We start from the raw sequence: 17,439 nt of genomic DNA on the forward strand, positions 1-17,439 counted from the left end.
AATGAGCTGGAGTGAGCTTATGAACCATTGGATCAGTGTTTCTCAACCTTGGCAACTTGAAGATGTGTGGACTTCAAGTCCCAGAATTCCCCAGCCAGCATGGCTGGCTGGGGAATTCTGGGAGTTGAAGTCCACACATCTTCAAACTGCCAAGGTTGAGAAACAGTGCATCGGATGAACAAACTGCGTGGCCTATGATGAATGCTGGCAGAATAAATCAGTTTGCTTGAAATGTTGTGTAATTAGACGACCTGGCGGGGGCAAAAGCTAAACTCCATTGAAAACCTGGACCCCTCACCTCTCGTGCAGACTCTGAAAACTATCCCACAGTTCCTTCTTCAAACCAACCAAGTTCTCAGAAGCCATACATATTTACGAATGAAATATTTCCTGCTTTTCGCTGTGTGTGGTTTTTTTTTAACTTGCCCTTCCGCCTTGGGGAAACAAAACCCTGTTCGTGAAACTGAACTGCTAAGCTTCCTCAAATGAGTTCCCTATCGTATTTTCAATTCTGTTGGCACAATCCATTAAGCTCTGGTTTGCTTAACCCAGGTTGGCCTTGATTTCAACGGCTCAGTGAAGTTGGTGGAGAACTTTAAACTGTTAGCCTTGGCACACTGGCAGAGTTCACACCTTGGTGCCACCTGCTTTCCAACCCCAACTTATATTTTAATGCTAGCCGCCCCGGCCCCAAAAACGTGCTTTTTAAGGGAAAGGAGAAAATGCGTTTAATTAACGGGGCGATTCTCTATTTTCTTTTAATTTGCTTGGGGCAGGCGGCGGAAACAAGGCGGCTCTCTCGCTCTGCAGCGCGAACTTAACTCGCGCTCCTCCTCGCCGCCAACGCGGGTGAGGATGCGGGGATGTCGTTCACCCACATCTGGAAGGCTTCGCTCGCCGTCCCCCCGCGGGAAGTCGTCGGCCTTCGACTGCCGTCCTTCCCAGCCCAGCAGCCGCCCTGCTTCCCCGGCTGGCGAACGGCGCGGCCACCAGGAGCCGCCGGCGCCCAAAGCGAAAGCGGCTGGGCGGCGATGTCTCCGCCTCTGCTTCCGCGCCGTCGGAGGAATTGCGAAAGCGGCCCAGCGAGAGAGGCGAGGCAGGCGCGGGGAGGCGAGGCGGCGGGGCAGAGCCAGCCGGAGCCGGCCATGGCGGGAGCCGCGACCCGATGCGTCGGGAGCGCGGCGGAGCCGTCGGAAGACGCCGCGGTGCCGCTGGTGGCGCTGAACTACTCGGTGCGGCGCCGGCTGGCGCTCTTCCTGAACCCGCGCGCCCCGGTGGCGGCCGACTGGGCGTCGCTGGCCGAGGAGCTGGGCTACGAGTACCTGGAGATCAAGCACTTCGAGGCCCAGCCGGACCCCACCGGGCGCCTGCTGGACGACTGGCAGGCGCGAAGCCCCGGCGGGGCCACGGTGGGCCGCCTCCTCGCGCTGCTGCGCCTCCTGGGGCGCCAAGACATCCTCACCGACCTGGGACCCAGCATCGGTGAGCCCCGCGGCGCGGCAGGGCGGCCGCGCCCGGAGCGGGGAGGTCGCGCTCCGAGGGACGGGGCGGGGCGGGGGGCGCCCTGCCTTGGGAAGCCAGCTGTTGCGCGGCGGCGCGCAGTCCGCGGATAAGCGCTGCTGGGTTGCCCTCGAGAGCCACCCTGAATCCCAGCCCCTCCGGATCGCCCTCGGCCGGCTCCCAGCGAAACTCCGGAGGGGCGACGGGTTGGGGTTGGGTTGGGTTGGGTTTTGCAAAGCCCTTGTACAGTTAATTCCAGCTGTGGTCTCATCCAGGATCCTCTTCCCAACAATGGCTGTAGGAAGGGAGGTGAGGTTGGGGAAGGCGTCACCTGTTGAATACCTGTCTGTCAGGCACAAGGGCGGGGCTGGAGGTGGGGAAGAGCTGAAATGCCCCTTAAAGCAGCCTCCCCTGTTTCTTCTGATTGTGGGTGATTTATTCAAAAGCCAAAAAGCTTCCTTGTTGAACGTGTCATGATCGTTTCCTGCTCACCCGTCTGCCACATCCTGTTTTGTTGATGTGGGCTCACCGTCTGCATCTCCGAACAAATAGGTGGCTGTCTTTCCAACTGACACATTTATTAAAACATAAGCTTTCGTGAGCATCTGATCTGCCTCTGGTCACCAAATTTTAGCATCACATTCCCTGATCTGGATGTCTTGCAGATGTGTGGACTTCAACTCCCAGAATTCTCGGCAGCAGCCAGGCTGGTGGGAGAATTCTGGGAGTTGAAGTCCACACATCTGGAGGATGTCCAAAATAGGGAAGACTGGTTTAATGGCATCATAAGTGGACAGGAAATAGTCATTTCAGCACCTCAGTCCCAATGGTTGACTTTGATGGAAAAAGATAGTTGTCCCTTTTAGGGGTGTTTCTGTTTTTTCAGCCCTGTCTTGGATTGCTGAAAACTGACCTCAAATGCTGTCATTTTGAGGAGGGTTTTGGACGGAAATGGTACCCCTAAAATAATAATATCATAGTTAAAACACCGTGGGAAAAAATGTCAAACTTCCCTTTTCTTTTCTTTTCTTTTCTTTTCTTTTCTTTTCTTTTCTTTTCTTTTCTTCTCTTTTCTTTTCTGATGTGGCCCCACCTATGTAGGCACTTGGTGGGGGGGGCACATGATGTCACATCTGTTCTGACATGTGGCCTTGAGTTGTCATTATTATTATTATTATGGTTGGCTGCACAGCCAGATGTTTAAACTGGATGTGGCATTTTTACCCACCTCTTGAGTCCTTCCCAAGGACCTGCCTATATAGGTGGATGTTCTTATTTGATGGCGTGAAAGGCATCATCGCAATGGATTGATGATGATTTGGTCAATGCTGATGGTGTTCAAGTTTTTTATTATTTTTTATTATTTTGTTATTCATAATACTATTCATTAAAGTAGTATTTATTAAATTATTTTCATATAATACATGTTTGGGGGTCGATGAACAATCTGAGACTTCATGAAGGGGTCGATGAGCTGAAGAGTTTGGGGACCCTGGCGTAGACGGTGCCACGGGGGCTGGCCCTGGAGGGCTATCCTCACCCTCTCGCACCTCCCCGAAGTTACGCATTGTCCTGGCCTCCCCCAGCCGTCCGCCCCTGCTCTGAGATACCTTTTTTCTACGCGCCACTTTGCAGAGGAGAACTGCAAGAAGTATCTGCAGAAGAAGAAGCAGGAAGAATCGGAGCAGCCGGTCCAGGTCCCAGCAGTGGACAGTAGCTTTCCGAGGGCCTCCGAAATGCAGGGCATCACCACTCAGGATGACCCACTTGGTAAATGGGCCCTCAGATCTTTGAGTCGTTTTAATATTGTAATATCTTTTAAGAACGGCTGTTTTTAAAACAATGATTGTACTGAATTTTCTCTCCCGTTTGGTTTTACTGTGGGCTGCCCAGAGTTCATTCAGACTTGGGTCGTGCCTAAATTAAATGAATTAAATCAGATCTTTTAAGCAGGCAGGTGGCAGGGGTTGGCGAGAGGGGTAGCTTGGGGCCCTGTTAAGCTGGTCCTGGGGATGAAGTTGCAGACAACCACCATCTGTAGGAGTGAGGGAGAATTTCTCGGTTCTCAGAACTATCGACACTTGCAAGCCAGGTAGAAATTCAATAGGAGAAGCTTCAACAGGCTAGTTCAGTGTTTCTCAACCTTGGCAACTTTAAGATGAGTGGACTTCAACTCCCAGAATTCCCCAGCCAGTGTGGCTGGCTGGGGAATTCTGGGAGTTGAAGTCCACTCATCTTAAAGGGGCCAAGTTTGGACAACACTGAGCTAGTTCATACATTACAACAAACTCTAATAGGGATCCTTTTGTATTGGCTTAGGAGGTGCTGAGCCCCCCCGATGACTGTGGTCTGTTTGCAAAGTCAGTTGTGGTTTATTTATTGATATGTCACATTTATATAGCCGCCCATCTCCCACAAAGCGACTCTGGGCAGCATACAACAATTAAATAAAATAACAAGTGAATAAAAACAAGCATTATAAAAAGTTATTATTAAAATAAAAACATCACCACAATTAAAAAAAATTAATTTTAATTTTAATTTATTTATTTACGGTTCATGTCTGAAGCCAGCTGTGGTCTAGTTATACTTTGGGTATGGAGCCAATTGTGGTTTATTAATGGTTTGTGTATGGAGCCAGTTGTGGCTTGTGTATGGAAGCCCAAACTGTGGGTTAGTGTGATGTGCAAGCCAGCTTATGGCATTTCTCTCCAGTAGGCTGGTTGAAATCAGTTTGTTGTGCACCCCCTTGTGGAAGAGCTCTGCCAGAAGGAAGGGGACGGACAAGTTTATCCGTGGCCTCAGATGTTATTGCTCCTTGCAGAGAATGAGAACATCTGTTTATTCTGGGTTAGCCCTGCTTGATGTCTCCTTCCCCTGCCCGTCAGGATTTGAATGGCCCAGAGTTGTTTCTACTATTTGGTATTGTGTTTGGAGAGCTGGGGGGAGGCAACAAGCTAAGCCATGGTTATCCTAATCCTGGTTTCGTGAATAAACCACAGTTGACTTGGGTCATACAAACTGGATTTGCACAACGCTCTAAGTTTCCAGCAAGCAGACCGCATTCATTTACTTCTTTGTTTGTTTTATATCCTGCTTTTCCTTCAGGAGCTCAAGGCACTGTGTGCCCAGTGCTCTCTCCTGGTCTTCTTCCCCAGAACAACAACCCTGTGAGGTAGGTGAGGCAGAGAAAGAAAGAGAGACTGGCCCAAAGTCAGCCAGGAATCTTTCATGGTTGAAGTTGGTGAAAGTGGGACTTTAACCTAGTTCAACTCAGTGCCAGTCTTCCTCACGACACCAAACTGTCTCTCACAGTTGGGGTGTATGTATCTTCTTTTGGGGGCTCTTTCCAGCTGTTGGCCGAGCTGCTGTGTGTGCAAATACTCTAGCTGAGGAAAAGTACCTGCCACAGAATGTTAAATGCCTTTCCAGCCATTCAGCCAAAATCGGTTTGGGTGGATGAGGAAATGCTCGGTTTATCCTAGATTTCCCCAACTCAGCGCCGTTCTAGCACCAGTCGGGGCTGGAGAAACAGCAAAGGAACAATCGTAAGGCTGATGAGGAAAAAGGTTGATGTGATCACCCAAGAATTCTAGCAAGTAATGTGCTTTCAAGGGTGGGACCTATTTGCGGGCTATTCAAAGCCGTTAGATGCTGGCCTTCTTCCTTCTGCACTTTTGGTGTGAGAGAGAAGAGGCTAGTCCCTTCTGAGAAGTCAGCCAGCCTGGCCCTGACTTTGCTTTTTAGTTATTAGTCACGTTATCAATGGGAGAAATAATCTTACATTTCCTTACAGAGATGTTGGATTCAGTTCCCAAGATTCTGTGGCCCCGGAGGCTGGGAATGCTAGGCTTTGAGGTCTAACACCTCTGGAGGGGACCAGATCAAAGAAAGCTGGTTTAGGACTTCTGTGGTTTATCACAGTAAACCATGGTTTATTTTGCTGATGTGGTGGAACAAGCCATGGTGGCCTGGCTTGCTTATCATGCTGGCTGGGGGATTCTGGGAGTTGAAGTCCACATATCTTAATGTGGCTGAGGTTGAGAAACACTGTGCTAAGCCCTAAATGGTGATTTATGAGCAACAAGAAATGGGTTTGTACACTGTAAGCCAGAAGCAAACCAAGGGGCTGACCATGATACACAAAGGTCTGGAGGGGTCAGTACTTCACAAAAGACAATGAGGCTACCTTGTTCCTCTCCTCCCCGTACTAGGGGAGGCAAGAGGGCGCAAGGGATAACGTGTGACATGATGTTCTCCTGCAGAGGACATGAATTGCTGGCCAGTATGTAACTCCCACCGTTTGCACAATGGCATCGTGCCACATCAATTGGCATTTTGGCCATGCTGGTGGCTGGTACCAGTGCTGGTGCTCATGTCGTCCCGTTTGTTTTCTTCCTTTTCGGCAGGGCAGTCCCCTGAGCTCTTTGACGCCTTCATCTGTTACTGCCAGAATGACATTCCCTTTGTGCAGGAGATGATCCGGGAACTGGAGCAAACGGAATACAAGCTGAAGCTCTGCGTCTTTGATCGGGACGTCCTTCCGGGAACCTGCGTGTGGTCCATCACCAGCGAGCTGATAGAGAGGCGGTGAGTCCAGGACCGCATCTGAAAAGGGTCAAATGGACTGAGGAGGAGGAGCAACACAATTTAAACACGGGTTGTGTTGATTTTGGGGGTGGTGGTGGGAGAGGCAGCTTAGCACCTCTCCAAAAAGATCTGGGAGAAGAGACTTGCTGTGGGTCCCACCACTGAAGAAATACAGATAATCCTTGGGTTATGACGGCAGTGGGGACCAGGATTGCTGTCGCTGAGCGATGCGGTCATAAAGTGTGATGTCATGTGACCGCATCGCTTAGTGACGGCAATCCCGGCAGTCTCTGTTGCCGTCGTAACCCTAGGACCGCACAGGTTGTTAAGCAGGAAGTGGCGGGAGTCCCAGGTAAGGAGCATGGGGGTGCTGCAGGGGAGGGGTACTGCAGGCAGAGGCCATGTGCGGGTGGGGGGCTGCTGCAGACACTCACTACAGACAGGCAGCGGGTTGCTATGGAGCATGAGTTCCCTGGGACCTTGTAGTCTGTAGTGAGGTTCCTTGGGAGAAAAAGCAACAGGAGTGACTTACTGGAGCGACTTGGGACCTTCCCTGTGGCTTCCCCATTGACTTTGCTTGTGGGAAGCCACAGGGAAGGTCGCAAATGGCAATCGTGTGATTGCAGCTCCCTGTGACGTCATAACTGCAAGCACCTGAAATGCGATCACGTGACCGTGGGGGCGCTGCAACAGCCGGAACTTCGATCTAAGTCCATTTTTTCAGTGCTGCTGTAACTCTGAACGGTCACTGAACAAATGGAAGTAAGCCGAGGTCTACCTGCACCATCATTAGAGACCCTGGGCTCCAACCTTCTCAGTGATAGCTCTCCCCCGGATATCTGGACTAGCCTACCCTCATTCTTTTTTCCATTTTTTCTTTCTGTAATTTTTTTCATTAGAGTTTTATAATACAATAAAGATATAAAAAATGAAAAAGAAGCAAAGATAGGAAATAGGAAAAAAAGAAAGAAAAAACAGAAAGAAAACACAGAATTTTGACTTCTGCCCTTTTTTCTATCGAGTAACTGCCATCTTACTCGTTCCCTTCCCGCTGTAACCCTTTTTAATCCCCAGATCCTTAAATCATCCGTTCAGTGTCCTCATTCTTCTTTTCAAAGAGCTGTGAAGCCCTGGCTCCCTAGGGGGACGAGGGAGACCGTTGCCATCCCCGAGTGATGGCGCATCCGAAAGACTGAATTCTTATCATCCAAGTGTTTCCTTTTAACTCTGTTACATTGACCCTTTGTAAGTCGCTTGGAAATGGAGGAGATAGAAGTTGAAGTTACTTGTTGGTTTATCTGGTGACCTGCAGTCCTTCCCTACAGAATTCTTCCCTACAGGTGATTTAGTAAGTCACCTGATCGGGTGTAGAACATGTAGTAAGCCATAGAAACTCCCATTGTGCCTTGGAAACCATGGCTTATGACATCGCATAGTGTGTATATTCAGTCAACAGGAGCCTATTCAGCTCATGATTAAATAAACACTGGCTTAGCGCAGGGGAAAATTCATCCCCAATGTGTTTTCCTTGTTCTGTGTGCAACCACAGGTGTCGAAGGATGGTGGTGGTCATCTCAGATGACTACCTTGACAGTGAAGAGTGTGACTTCCAGACCAAGTTTGCTCTCAGTCTCTCCCCAGGTAAGATCCTGATAATTGTGGCCATGAGGTCGATGTCCTTGGTCAGTTATGCCATGCTGCCTTGCAGACATACAGGTAGTCCTCGACTTACGACCACAATTGGAACTGGAACTTCTGTTGCTAAGTGATGCGGTTGTTAAGTGAGTCATGCCTGATTTTATGACCATTTTTGCTGCGGTCATTAAGTGAATTACGGTCATTAAGCAATTCCGGCTTTCCCCATTGACTTTGCTTGTTGGAAGCCCCCTGGGAAGGTCACAAATAGCGATCACATGATCCCAGGACACTGCAGCTGTTGTAAGTACATGCTAGTCTCCAAGCACCTGAATTTTGATCACGTGACCATGGGGAAGCTGCAATGGTTGTAAGTGTGAGGACCAGTCATAAATCAGTTTTCCCAGCGTCATTGTAACTTCAAACCGTCGTTAAATGAATGGTCATAAGTTGAGGACTACCTGTATTGGACTGCCCTGGGATGGGTCTTGCGGTTCAGAACATCAGATACAGTTGGGGAAGCTGGCTGGGAGAGTTGGGCCACCACCTCTCTTGCTTGGGGCAACAGTTCATGCCTGGTTGTACTGCATGCGCCTCTTGGCCCGACCCGCCTAGTTAGGTCTTGTTCCCATCTCGGCTTCCTTCTGCAGGAGCTCGTCTCAAGCGCCTGATTCCCGTGAAATGCAAAAGCATGAAGAAGGAGTTCCCGAGCATCTTACGGTTCATCACCGTCTGCGACTACACGAACCCAGCCACCAAGAAGTGGTTCTGGATCCGGCTGGCCAAATCTCTGTCGTTCGTGTGACGCTTCGTGGAAAGGTTGAAGCCTCGCGACTCTGGCGGGTGGGGCCCTCAGGAAGGGCGGGAGTCACAGAAGCCTTTCCTTGGCTTCTCACCGTGAAGCCAAAGCAACCCGGGTTTAACCACACATAATTCCTCGCCTTCTGGGTGAACCGCAAGCTCGGGTTAAACCCAGCCTTTGCAAAGCCTCTGGAACGGTCCCCTGCCTCCTCATATTGGGGCCAGTTTTAAAAAAGAAGGAACAGAACATAACAACAGATCTTTTCACCACCCGCCCTTTTCTTTCCGTTTTGGTGAAACAAAGGCACCAAGAAAAACTTGGTTGATGGTAAGAACTCTTTTAAAGCCGGTGGGATGAGAAATGCCAGTTACTTTCTGCTGAGTGTACGTCGCCCGTGGCTTCTGATGGAGGAAGACCACGAGAACCATCGTTCCGTGGCACAGAACCAAACCGCTTTCCTGTTTCCCAGAAGGGCAGTCAGCCTCCCAATGCCTTAAAAGGCCTTTTCGCCTGCCACGTTTCCCAGATTTGCCAGCCTGTAGCTCACGTGCCTTGTATACATGAACACACATTTCCCCTAGTGCCGTAAGTCAGGGTTCGCTTTAACCGTGGTTTCTTGACCAAGTCTTAGTGGGCTCGTTCACACATCATACTAAGCCATGAAGCACAGTTGACAAGGGTTGAGTTCACAAGTGCTGCTAGACCAAACATGATTTGTTTCATTGAGGCCTAGCGCAGGGTATGAACTCCGCTCTTGTGTGGGTAAATCAGGGTTTATGGCTTAGAGTCATGAGCAAATGTGACCTGTATACATTTTACAAGCAGCCAATTCTCTCTGTCCCGCTTCCAAATCGGAGGGGTGGAAATGGCTCCAGTTTACGTGGGTCTGTTGGGTGGGTACCTGACCCACAGTTGATTCTCAGCTGTGCGTAAAGTACGTGGGTATCCACAAAGGGAGGGATGCTGATATGACATCATAATGCAAATGATGCAAACAACGTAGTTGGGTGATGTCATGACGCGTGTGACATCACTGCGGCTTCTCCCAAATGCTGGTGCTGGCGTGGGAAAACTTCAAAGCCAGCTTTCTGACTTTTCTTAATTCACTGAGACCTGTATCCCCACCTTGGTGAACCGGTTAGAGACAGAAACTCAGTTGGTCCTGTTCTGACGCTGCTGAAATCATGCTAGGTTGCCGGATCCCTTTAATTTCAGGGGTGATCAAGCGCAATCAAGTCTGGTTCTAGTCTCCCACAATGTTGGGAGCAGAAGAAAAATACCTTTTTCGTTCCACCAGGTCCTCAAACACACTCAAGCCCCAGATTTAAGCAATAACGTCGTACCAAAAAGAGAGATCATGGAACTATTTGGGGCCCCTGTGCTAATGCATAAATATGTGAATAAAAACATATATATTATAGATAAGAGAATTTATAATATATTCCTGTAGATGTAGAGATGAGGATGATTCTTCCTTATCTGGCTGCTTCCATCTCTCCTTAAAATACTTTTTGCAAAGTTTAGCATGCGGGGAGCAGTGTCTTTAGGAGTGAAAGAGTTGACATGCTCCAGCTGGAAAAAATGATTTTTTTTTTTCCCCTGAAGATGCAATAAAATATAATCTGCCCTGTCCTGGGATAGCTAGAGATATGTGTGGATTACCACCCATGTCATCCTAGGCTGTGGATGATGGGAGATGTAGCTGAAATTCATCCAAGTGTCTGTTTCTCTGAGGTCCCCAGTGTTTGGGTGGGGGTGATAATTACATTTGAAAGTTGAATGTAAAAAATGAATTTTAATTTAATTTAATTTTAAACGTTATTTTAAAATTTAATGTGTTACTCTTGCAATATGGCTGGAGGTGCGTGTGCTCTATTTCCCAAATGGCTCCATGATGCACCCATTTCGCAGAACGGTAATCCATGCTGGAGTCTTGTTTCTGCACAGTTACAGCTTTGAATTTTTATCTGTCTCTCCAGGGGTGTGTGCAGAGGGTGGTCAAAAAAGTCAATATGGCAGCTGTGACAATGGGATCAAGGTTCCGCTCATTTTTTACATGCACATAAAAAACAGGTGGGGCTTTGACCAAATGTCATGGCAGCCATCTTGACTTTTTTGACCACAACGGACAGACACCTCTGTCTCTATCTCAGGGCCCTCAGGTGCCATGTGTCAGATCTCAGCTTCAGGATATGTGATATTTGGAAATGCTATTTTGTATGTATTCTTAGGTAACCTTTAAAGCTTAATTTCAGAGGCTAAAGGCACGTTTGTATGATCACAGTTAATTCAAGTTCTTCATTTCTTGGCTGGCATGATCCATGTTGCCTTCTGTTTGCTTACATAGGCTGGTTTTTGCTGGGGTATTTTAACCACATGCCCTCTTGTTCACCATTTTAGGTTATTCTAAAATAATTAATTATATATGAATATATTCTAAAATCATTTAGATTATACATGGCTTTTCATTCTGAACTGCACTTAACTCTACAGAACACTGTTTCTCAACCTTGGCGACTTTATGCTGTGTGGACTTCAACTCCCAGAATTCCCCAGCCAGCTTGCTGGCTGGGGAATTCTGGGAGTTGAAATCCACACATCATAAATTGCCAAGGTTGAGAAACAGTGTTCTGTAGAACCAAAGCACTTTATATGTGGTGCCCACAAATTAAAGAAAGAAAGAAAGAAGGAAGGAAGGAAAAAAAATTCTTGTTATTGGGGGTTGTCCTTTCTCACTTCAATTTAATTTGTCGGAGTTAATTCTGGATGTGTAAATCAATCCAATTCTTAATTGGTTTTTTCTGCGAGGGATGGCGGGGCGGGGGAAGTAATCTGGTTCGTATGAAGGCATATGTACTCACTCAGACCGTCCGCACTTCCTGAATCATAGTAAGATTCAAAAGAAATTATGCTTCGAAATTAGCACTTTCTGAAATGCTGTACTGAAGAAACTGGGCCACAATGTGTATATTGCTGAAAATAACCAAAAAAGGCATTAACAACCAGCCGTTTATCTTACAGGCACAAAAACTGGGTACAATTTTTTATATAGATTTTCCAGAAAAGGGCGGAGTGGAGCTGAAAATGGGGATTTGAAATGAATGGAAGACGGGGTGGATAAGAAACTGATATTCTGGGATGTGTTTCTACAAATAAATTCAAGGATGGTCATAAACTGTGTGCCAATGCAAGGTAATCATTAACCCCGGTTTACTCGGAATCTGGGTTTATTTGTGTCTGGCTTAGCATGTGTTGGAAACAAATCAGTGCATTTTGCTCGGTCGTTGAAGCTCATGTTGCAATAATGCACATTTGGTTATGTCTATTTAGAAGATATCACAATCTTCCCTTGGAATTCAGGACAGATTGCCTGGAAACGAGAAAGGCCATTCGTAGCAGAGCAGGGAGTATGTTTTTTCTTTAAGATTTGTAATATTGAGATAGGCTGGGAATTTGACATCAACATTCGCCATTTGCATTTCTTCAGTGTTTCATGATTTCGTAGGACTGGAACAAAGGGTACTCCGTGTTATTGCACATCCCCTGTCAAGAATCCACTTGCGGATCGAAAGATCTTGCTTGAGGAATGGAGAGATCTGTACCAAGATGAGAATGTCCTCCAAACTGCAATTGTGAACTGTTTCTTCTGTGCATTTTCAACATTTAGCGTTTCAGTTTTCTGTGGATTTTTTAAAAATGGTCTTTTCAGGTGGTTGTACCCTTATGGGATAGGAAAGACTTTTTATAATTACATTTAAGCATTAACTACCTTGGCAAGTGGTGCAATATAATTGTGTAGCCGAGTTTGCTATTACCCACGGGCAGATATGAAAGCTCCCATTTGTGTTTCCCTTGAACGTAAGGAGGAGTGGGTTGTCCCACACCCTGCCCGAATAGCTAACAACCCATAATATAAAAGCAATGCTTTACTTAGTGGGAGTGGCAATACTTAAAGGTATGAATGAATCCATAAACCTCAAGATTGGCTCTTTTCCAGCAGACTGTCCTCCAGAATTCAACTCCCATCATTCACAGCCCACCCGTTGCCTGGAGATGATGGGACGTGAACTCCAAATGATGGTGCCAAGCAGAGCCTTTGTAGAAGGAATCTCCCACCTGAGAAGATGTGAGGACAGGGCAGGACCTACCTACGGGGAAGGTCCCACCTACTAACGTGGGAGCTTCAGAGAAGGTAGCACCAGAATTGCCCGTTTCAGCACCAGAGATCATGGCTGGGTTGAGTTGGAGCCAGAGGATAAGGACCTCCCAAGCCCTAGAAACTTCAGATGCTTGAAGATGTAGAAGCAGAGAACGTAGAAGAGCGCCCAGTGATGGTTCCACACGAGAGTCAATGCCTGTTTCTCACCATGGATTAATCTCCGACCCTGTGTGGAAACCATGATTGCTAGGCATAAACACTTTTAGCGGAGAACAGTCTGGCTTTAAAATAATATCTGACTTCAAAGCCCAGCCTTTAGCTCTTCTAGATCAGTGTTCTCAACCTTGGCCACTTGAAGATGGGTGGACTTCAACTCCCAGAATTCCCCAGCCGGCCATGCTGGGGAATTCTGGGAGTTGAAGTCCACCCATGGTCAAGGTTGAGAAACACTGTTCTAGATGAATCCTTTGCTGGATTCCTGGATCAACCTAGCATTTTCCTCTGTTGTTTAGAGCTACCAGATCAGGACTGCAAATTGGCAGATGGGCCCTAGGGGGCGGCAAAGAGCTTTGCCACCCCCTAGTGGTCACTGCGAGCTTTGCAGCCCAGTCTTATTTCCTAATTATTTTGACTGGATGGTTGCTATTTAACATCCACAACTTTTTTTGCCCGATTTTCATACAGAACAACACTGATTTATTTAATTTCCTTTGAAAGAGAGTTCTGGGAGGTGGAATAATCACGCCAATGTGATATAATTCTGTCAAATTGACACCACTTCACCCCTAGCTCTTTTCTCGGTTCTCCACATTACCTCTTGCATCAGTCTTCTTTTGGGTCCAGTGGGTTAAAACTTTAAAAATCCCTCTAAGTGAGCTTGTTGATAGACCACAACGGTGTTGTTTTCTGGGCAATAGGACAGAAGCGGTTTGCCTCTGCTCGCGGGGGTGTTTTTATTTTTTTATTTAAATTTTTTATTGGAGAATTTTTTGCCAGGTTAAAAAGATAAACTCAACACAATGTAAAGAAAGAGTTAGAAAAGAGGAAAGATCAAGAAAAAAGTGCTTAAACAATAAAGAGCAAAAAAAGGAAAAGGAAACAAAGATACTTAAGGAAGCAACTTCTGATCTTCACATCAGTTACGAACATATTTAAAACCATTTCTCCCCTTCAAAATTATACAACATGGTTCCCTTCTCCCCATATTCTGCCCTTATTAATCAGTAAATCCAGAAATCATCAGTTCCCTTTAATCTATTTTCAGCAAAAAGCCCATAAAGGGTTTCCAGTCTTTTATAAAAGTAGTAGTGATTCCCACCTTAAACAAGTCAGTTGAGCCGTTTCTGCAAATTCAGCCATCTTCACCATCCGTTCCTCCATTGTAGGTATTTCTATATTCCGTTGTCGTGCATATAATAACCTCGCCGCCGTTACCATATATAAAATCAAATCTTCCATATGATTTTTCTAACTGATGTCCCACCAAAAAGACGGCTTGCTCAACCACCTGGTTCAATAAGCAGCTCGGGCGGATGACCGTTCAGCCTCTGTCTGAAAACCTCCCAGGAAGGAGAACTCATCCAGAGACAGCCTGTTCCACCGGCCAACAATTTGAACAGTCAGGACGTTCCTCCGAACTCCTTTTTCCTTGTAATTTTAGCCCGTTGGTTCTGATCCTATCCTCTGGGGCAGTAGAGAATAAGTCCACTTCTTCAGATATTTGGAGACTGTCATCTTTGCTGAAGACTCAACCTACCCACATCCTTTAACCATTTCTTACTGGGCTAAATTTCCAGAATTCATCAAAGACATTATAAGAGGAGAGCCTTGTTAGCCTAGGGTAGCCAAAACTTTGGAAGCCCTTTTTCAGTCTGACAAATGTTGTTAAAAGACAGAAGCTTTTTCAAAATAAAATGTGCTCATCTGGGAAAAAGAAAAAAAACTTCCAAATTCATTGGGCAAACCGTGGCTCTGTTCGCCCCGAGAGAGTGTGTTTTGCCAACACCACCGTGGGCAACCGGTGCTCTTCTCAGTTCGCAGCAACCGAGCCAAGGGCCATCCTTTCTTCTTGCTACCCCTCTCGGTTCAGATCTGCTGCTGACGTGGCTTTCTTTGCTGAGAAACACACAAAAAAGATCAGCTCGAAATCCTCAGGACACCTGATATTTTATTTATTTTTTTATTTATATTTCAAATTTGCCACCGCCCATCTTGCTACAGATTGACTCTGGCCAGTTTACAGCAAAAACAGAACAAACATGAACTAAAACAGATAAATATTCATTCATTCATTAAAATATACTACAATAACAATGTAATACTATGTAATACTTCCTATGTAATACTTCCAAGAGTATTATGATAAACAGGCACTGATCTGCAGAGTTGAACAGGGGCTGGGGTAGGGGGCTGCTTTGGCAGAGCGGAGGAAGATTCAGAAGAAAGGGCATGGAAAAATGGTACCCCCCCCAAAAAAAAAGCCTGAGATGCACCATCGGCTTAAAAGGCATTGCATTCAAGAGAAGAATTGCTGCAAGAAACAGCTGAGGTTCACTTTTGGCTTCTGTTTTGGAAAGTTTGTGGGTTGAAGCCACATCAAGAGTGCAAGTCCGGGAAACCTGGAAAAAACATGGATTTTTCCAACGCTGAGTGATGGGAATGGGGAGGAGATCTTCAGGAAGAGCATCTTATAGCTTTACTGTATTAATCCCAGAATAAAATGCTGGTGTCCAGCTGCTGTCTGCAAGCCTTCCATCAGGGATCAAGATCCTCTAAAACAGCGTTTCTCAACCTTGGCCACTTGAAGATGGGTGGACTTCAACTCCCAGAATTCCCCAGCCAGCATGCTGGGAGTGGAAGTCCCCTATTGCTGGCTGGGGAATCCTGGGAGTTGAAGTCCACCCATCTTAAAGTTGCTGAGGTTGAAAAACGCGGCTCTAAAACATTTTATTTAGAGGAGATCAGGAGGCTGGTTTTGCTCAGTTTCAAGGCCGGGCACAGCCGGGGCACTTGCACTTTTTTGCGGGCGGACGGGATGCGCCTTGTTGGCTTCGAAGAATGAGGTTGTGATGCAGGCCCTCCTCCTCCCTGGACAGAGTTCTGACAATAACGGGATTTCTAAACTTTTCCTGGGTTGGCTTCCAGCCACGCACTCGGGTGGCTCACGGCTCCTGCCCCCGTGAGTAAGCCGGGAGGGGAAACGAAATCCGTGCCAAGAAGGAAAGAAAGACAGAAAAACAATGTTGGCGGCTGGCCAAGAATACTGTTTGCTCGCTCAGCTGGTCTTTCCAGCTTCGCTGGTGTGACCAGCACAGACCCTGACCGAGAAGCGGAGCAAGCCCCCGGACCTCTTGAGGTCGAGAGGAAATATTTGGCCCTTCTGAATAGCGGGCGGCCTGTTCGCTCTTGTACCAGCTTTGCATTGGCACACCTGTTTTTAGGTGCGGTGGTTTCTATTGCTTTCGCCCCACCCGCCTCCAGCTGGGTGGTGAACGTGCAGCTCTGTCATAGGAAGGTTGAAAGGGACTTTTGAGATCATCCATCTCAACCCCCGACTGGCACAGGAGTCCACTACAACAGCATCTGTAAGATATGGCCGCCCAGCCTCTGTTCAAACACCTCCATGATGTTTTGTCACTGCACTTCCCGAATCCGCTTCCTTGTCATTTCAACGCATCATGTTTTGTCTTGTCTTGTCAACTTTGAACCATCCCGCCCCGTCTTCTGCATCCCAGCCTTTCCGGGCCTTGAAGGCAACTATTAGGTCTCCTTGTGGCCTTCTTTTCTCCAGGTTCTCGGTACCCAGTGCCTTCAGCTGTTTCTCATACTGTTTTTCCTTCCAGGCACTTTCTTGATGGGTTTGATCTCCTCGTGTCACTTCCAGTTTGCCTGTGGCCTTCCTAAAATACAATGCCCCAAACTGGATGCACTTGGGAAGGACTCGATGCAAATAAAGAGGAATGGGTGGAATCAGACGATCCTCCTCTTGTTCCAAACTTTGCTAACCATTTTTATTGGCTGGTTTTGGTGCCTTCGCCTCAGCCTTAATTCTGGCAACTGTGGGGATAAGTCCCTGAAGGTTTTTGGGGCAAGATTTTCGGAAGCAGTTTGCCATTGCGGCCTTCTTCCTACAGCTGAGAGAGAGGGGCTGGCCCAAACTGCCCCGGCTGGTTTTGCGCCTAAGGCGGGATTCGAACTCAGGGTCTCCTCTGATCCATCACCTTCAACCACTACACTACACTGGCTCTTGGGCTGAGAGGGAGGAACAGCCCCCAAATTCCCTGGGGAACTTCCATGATGGAGGGGGCCGAGAACCCAGATCTGCTTAGAACCCAGATCTTGTCCAGCTCTGGCTCTTGGGCTAAGGGGGAGGGACGGGTCCAAGTCCCCTAGCTGGCTTCCATGCCTAAGGCAGGACTAGAACTCAGGGTCCTCCTGCTCCTAGTCCAGCCTCTTCCTCACGACTCCGCACTGGTTCTTGGGCTGAGAGAAGAACTGGTCCAGAGTCTCCCAGTTTCTAGCCCAGTGCCTTTAACCAGTTCTCCAGACTGGCTCTTCTCTAACCAAGCAATCGCCTCCACCAGAGGTTCAAACATTCAGTATGGCGAATGCAACCGCATAATAGAAGCCCCACACTTTTTAAATGTGCCTTGAGCATGCAATACATGTATAAGGGGGGTGGGGCTTCAATTTTGGACTCACGGCCCCCATCTTCACTTTTTTTACCCTCTCACCAGAGGTGCCCCTGTTTCAG

General features: G+C 47.5%; 1 protein-coding gene across 3 annotated transcripts; it reads left to right on the forward strand.

Annotated features, from left to right (window-relative positions):
* Positions 1-913: 913 nt before the first annotated feature.
* MYD88 (MYD88 innate immune signal transduction adaptor) lies at positions 914-11,702 on the forward strand. 3 transcript variants are annotated; one of them, XM_088150316.1, is made up of 5 exons: positions 942-1,482; positions 3,136-3,270; positions 5,910-6,090; positions 7,640-7,731; positions 8,376-11,702. In XM_088150316.1, the coding sequence occupies exons 1-5, from the start codon at positions 1,032-1,034 to the stop codon at positions 8,528-8,530; spliced, it is 1,014 nt and encodes a 337-aa protein (XP_088006442.1). In that variant the 5' UTR covers positions 942-1,031; the 3' UTR covers positions 8,531-11,702. The 3 variants fall into 3 exon arrangements, with proteins under 3 accessions (XP_088006443.1, XP_088006444.1, XP_088006442.1); XM_088150317.1 differs by lacking the exon at positions 3,136-3,270 and having other exon boundaries at positions 914-1,482; XM_088150318.1 differs by lacking the exons at positions 7,640-7,731; positions 8,376-11,702 and having other exon boundaries at positions 917-1,482; positions 5,910-6,094.
* The last annotated feature ends 5,737 nt before the right edge of the window (positions 11,703-17,439 follow it).

The sequence above is a fragment of the Python bivittatus genome, unplaced genomic scaffold, assembly GCF_059951505.1.
Source record: "Python bivittatus isolate LINGU-HERP-01145 unplaced genomic scaffold, Pbiv_v1 ctg000610_np1212, whole genome shotgun sequence".
Classification (NCBI taxonomy): Eukaryota; Metazoa; Chordata; class Lepidosauria; order Squamata; family Pythonidae; genus Python; species Python bivittatus.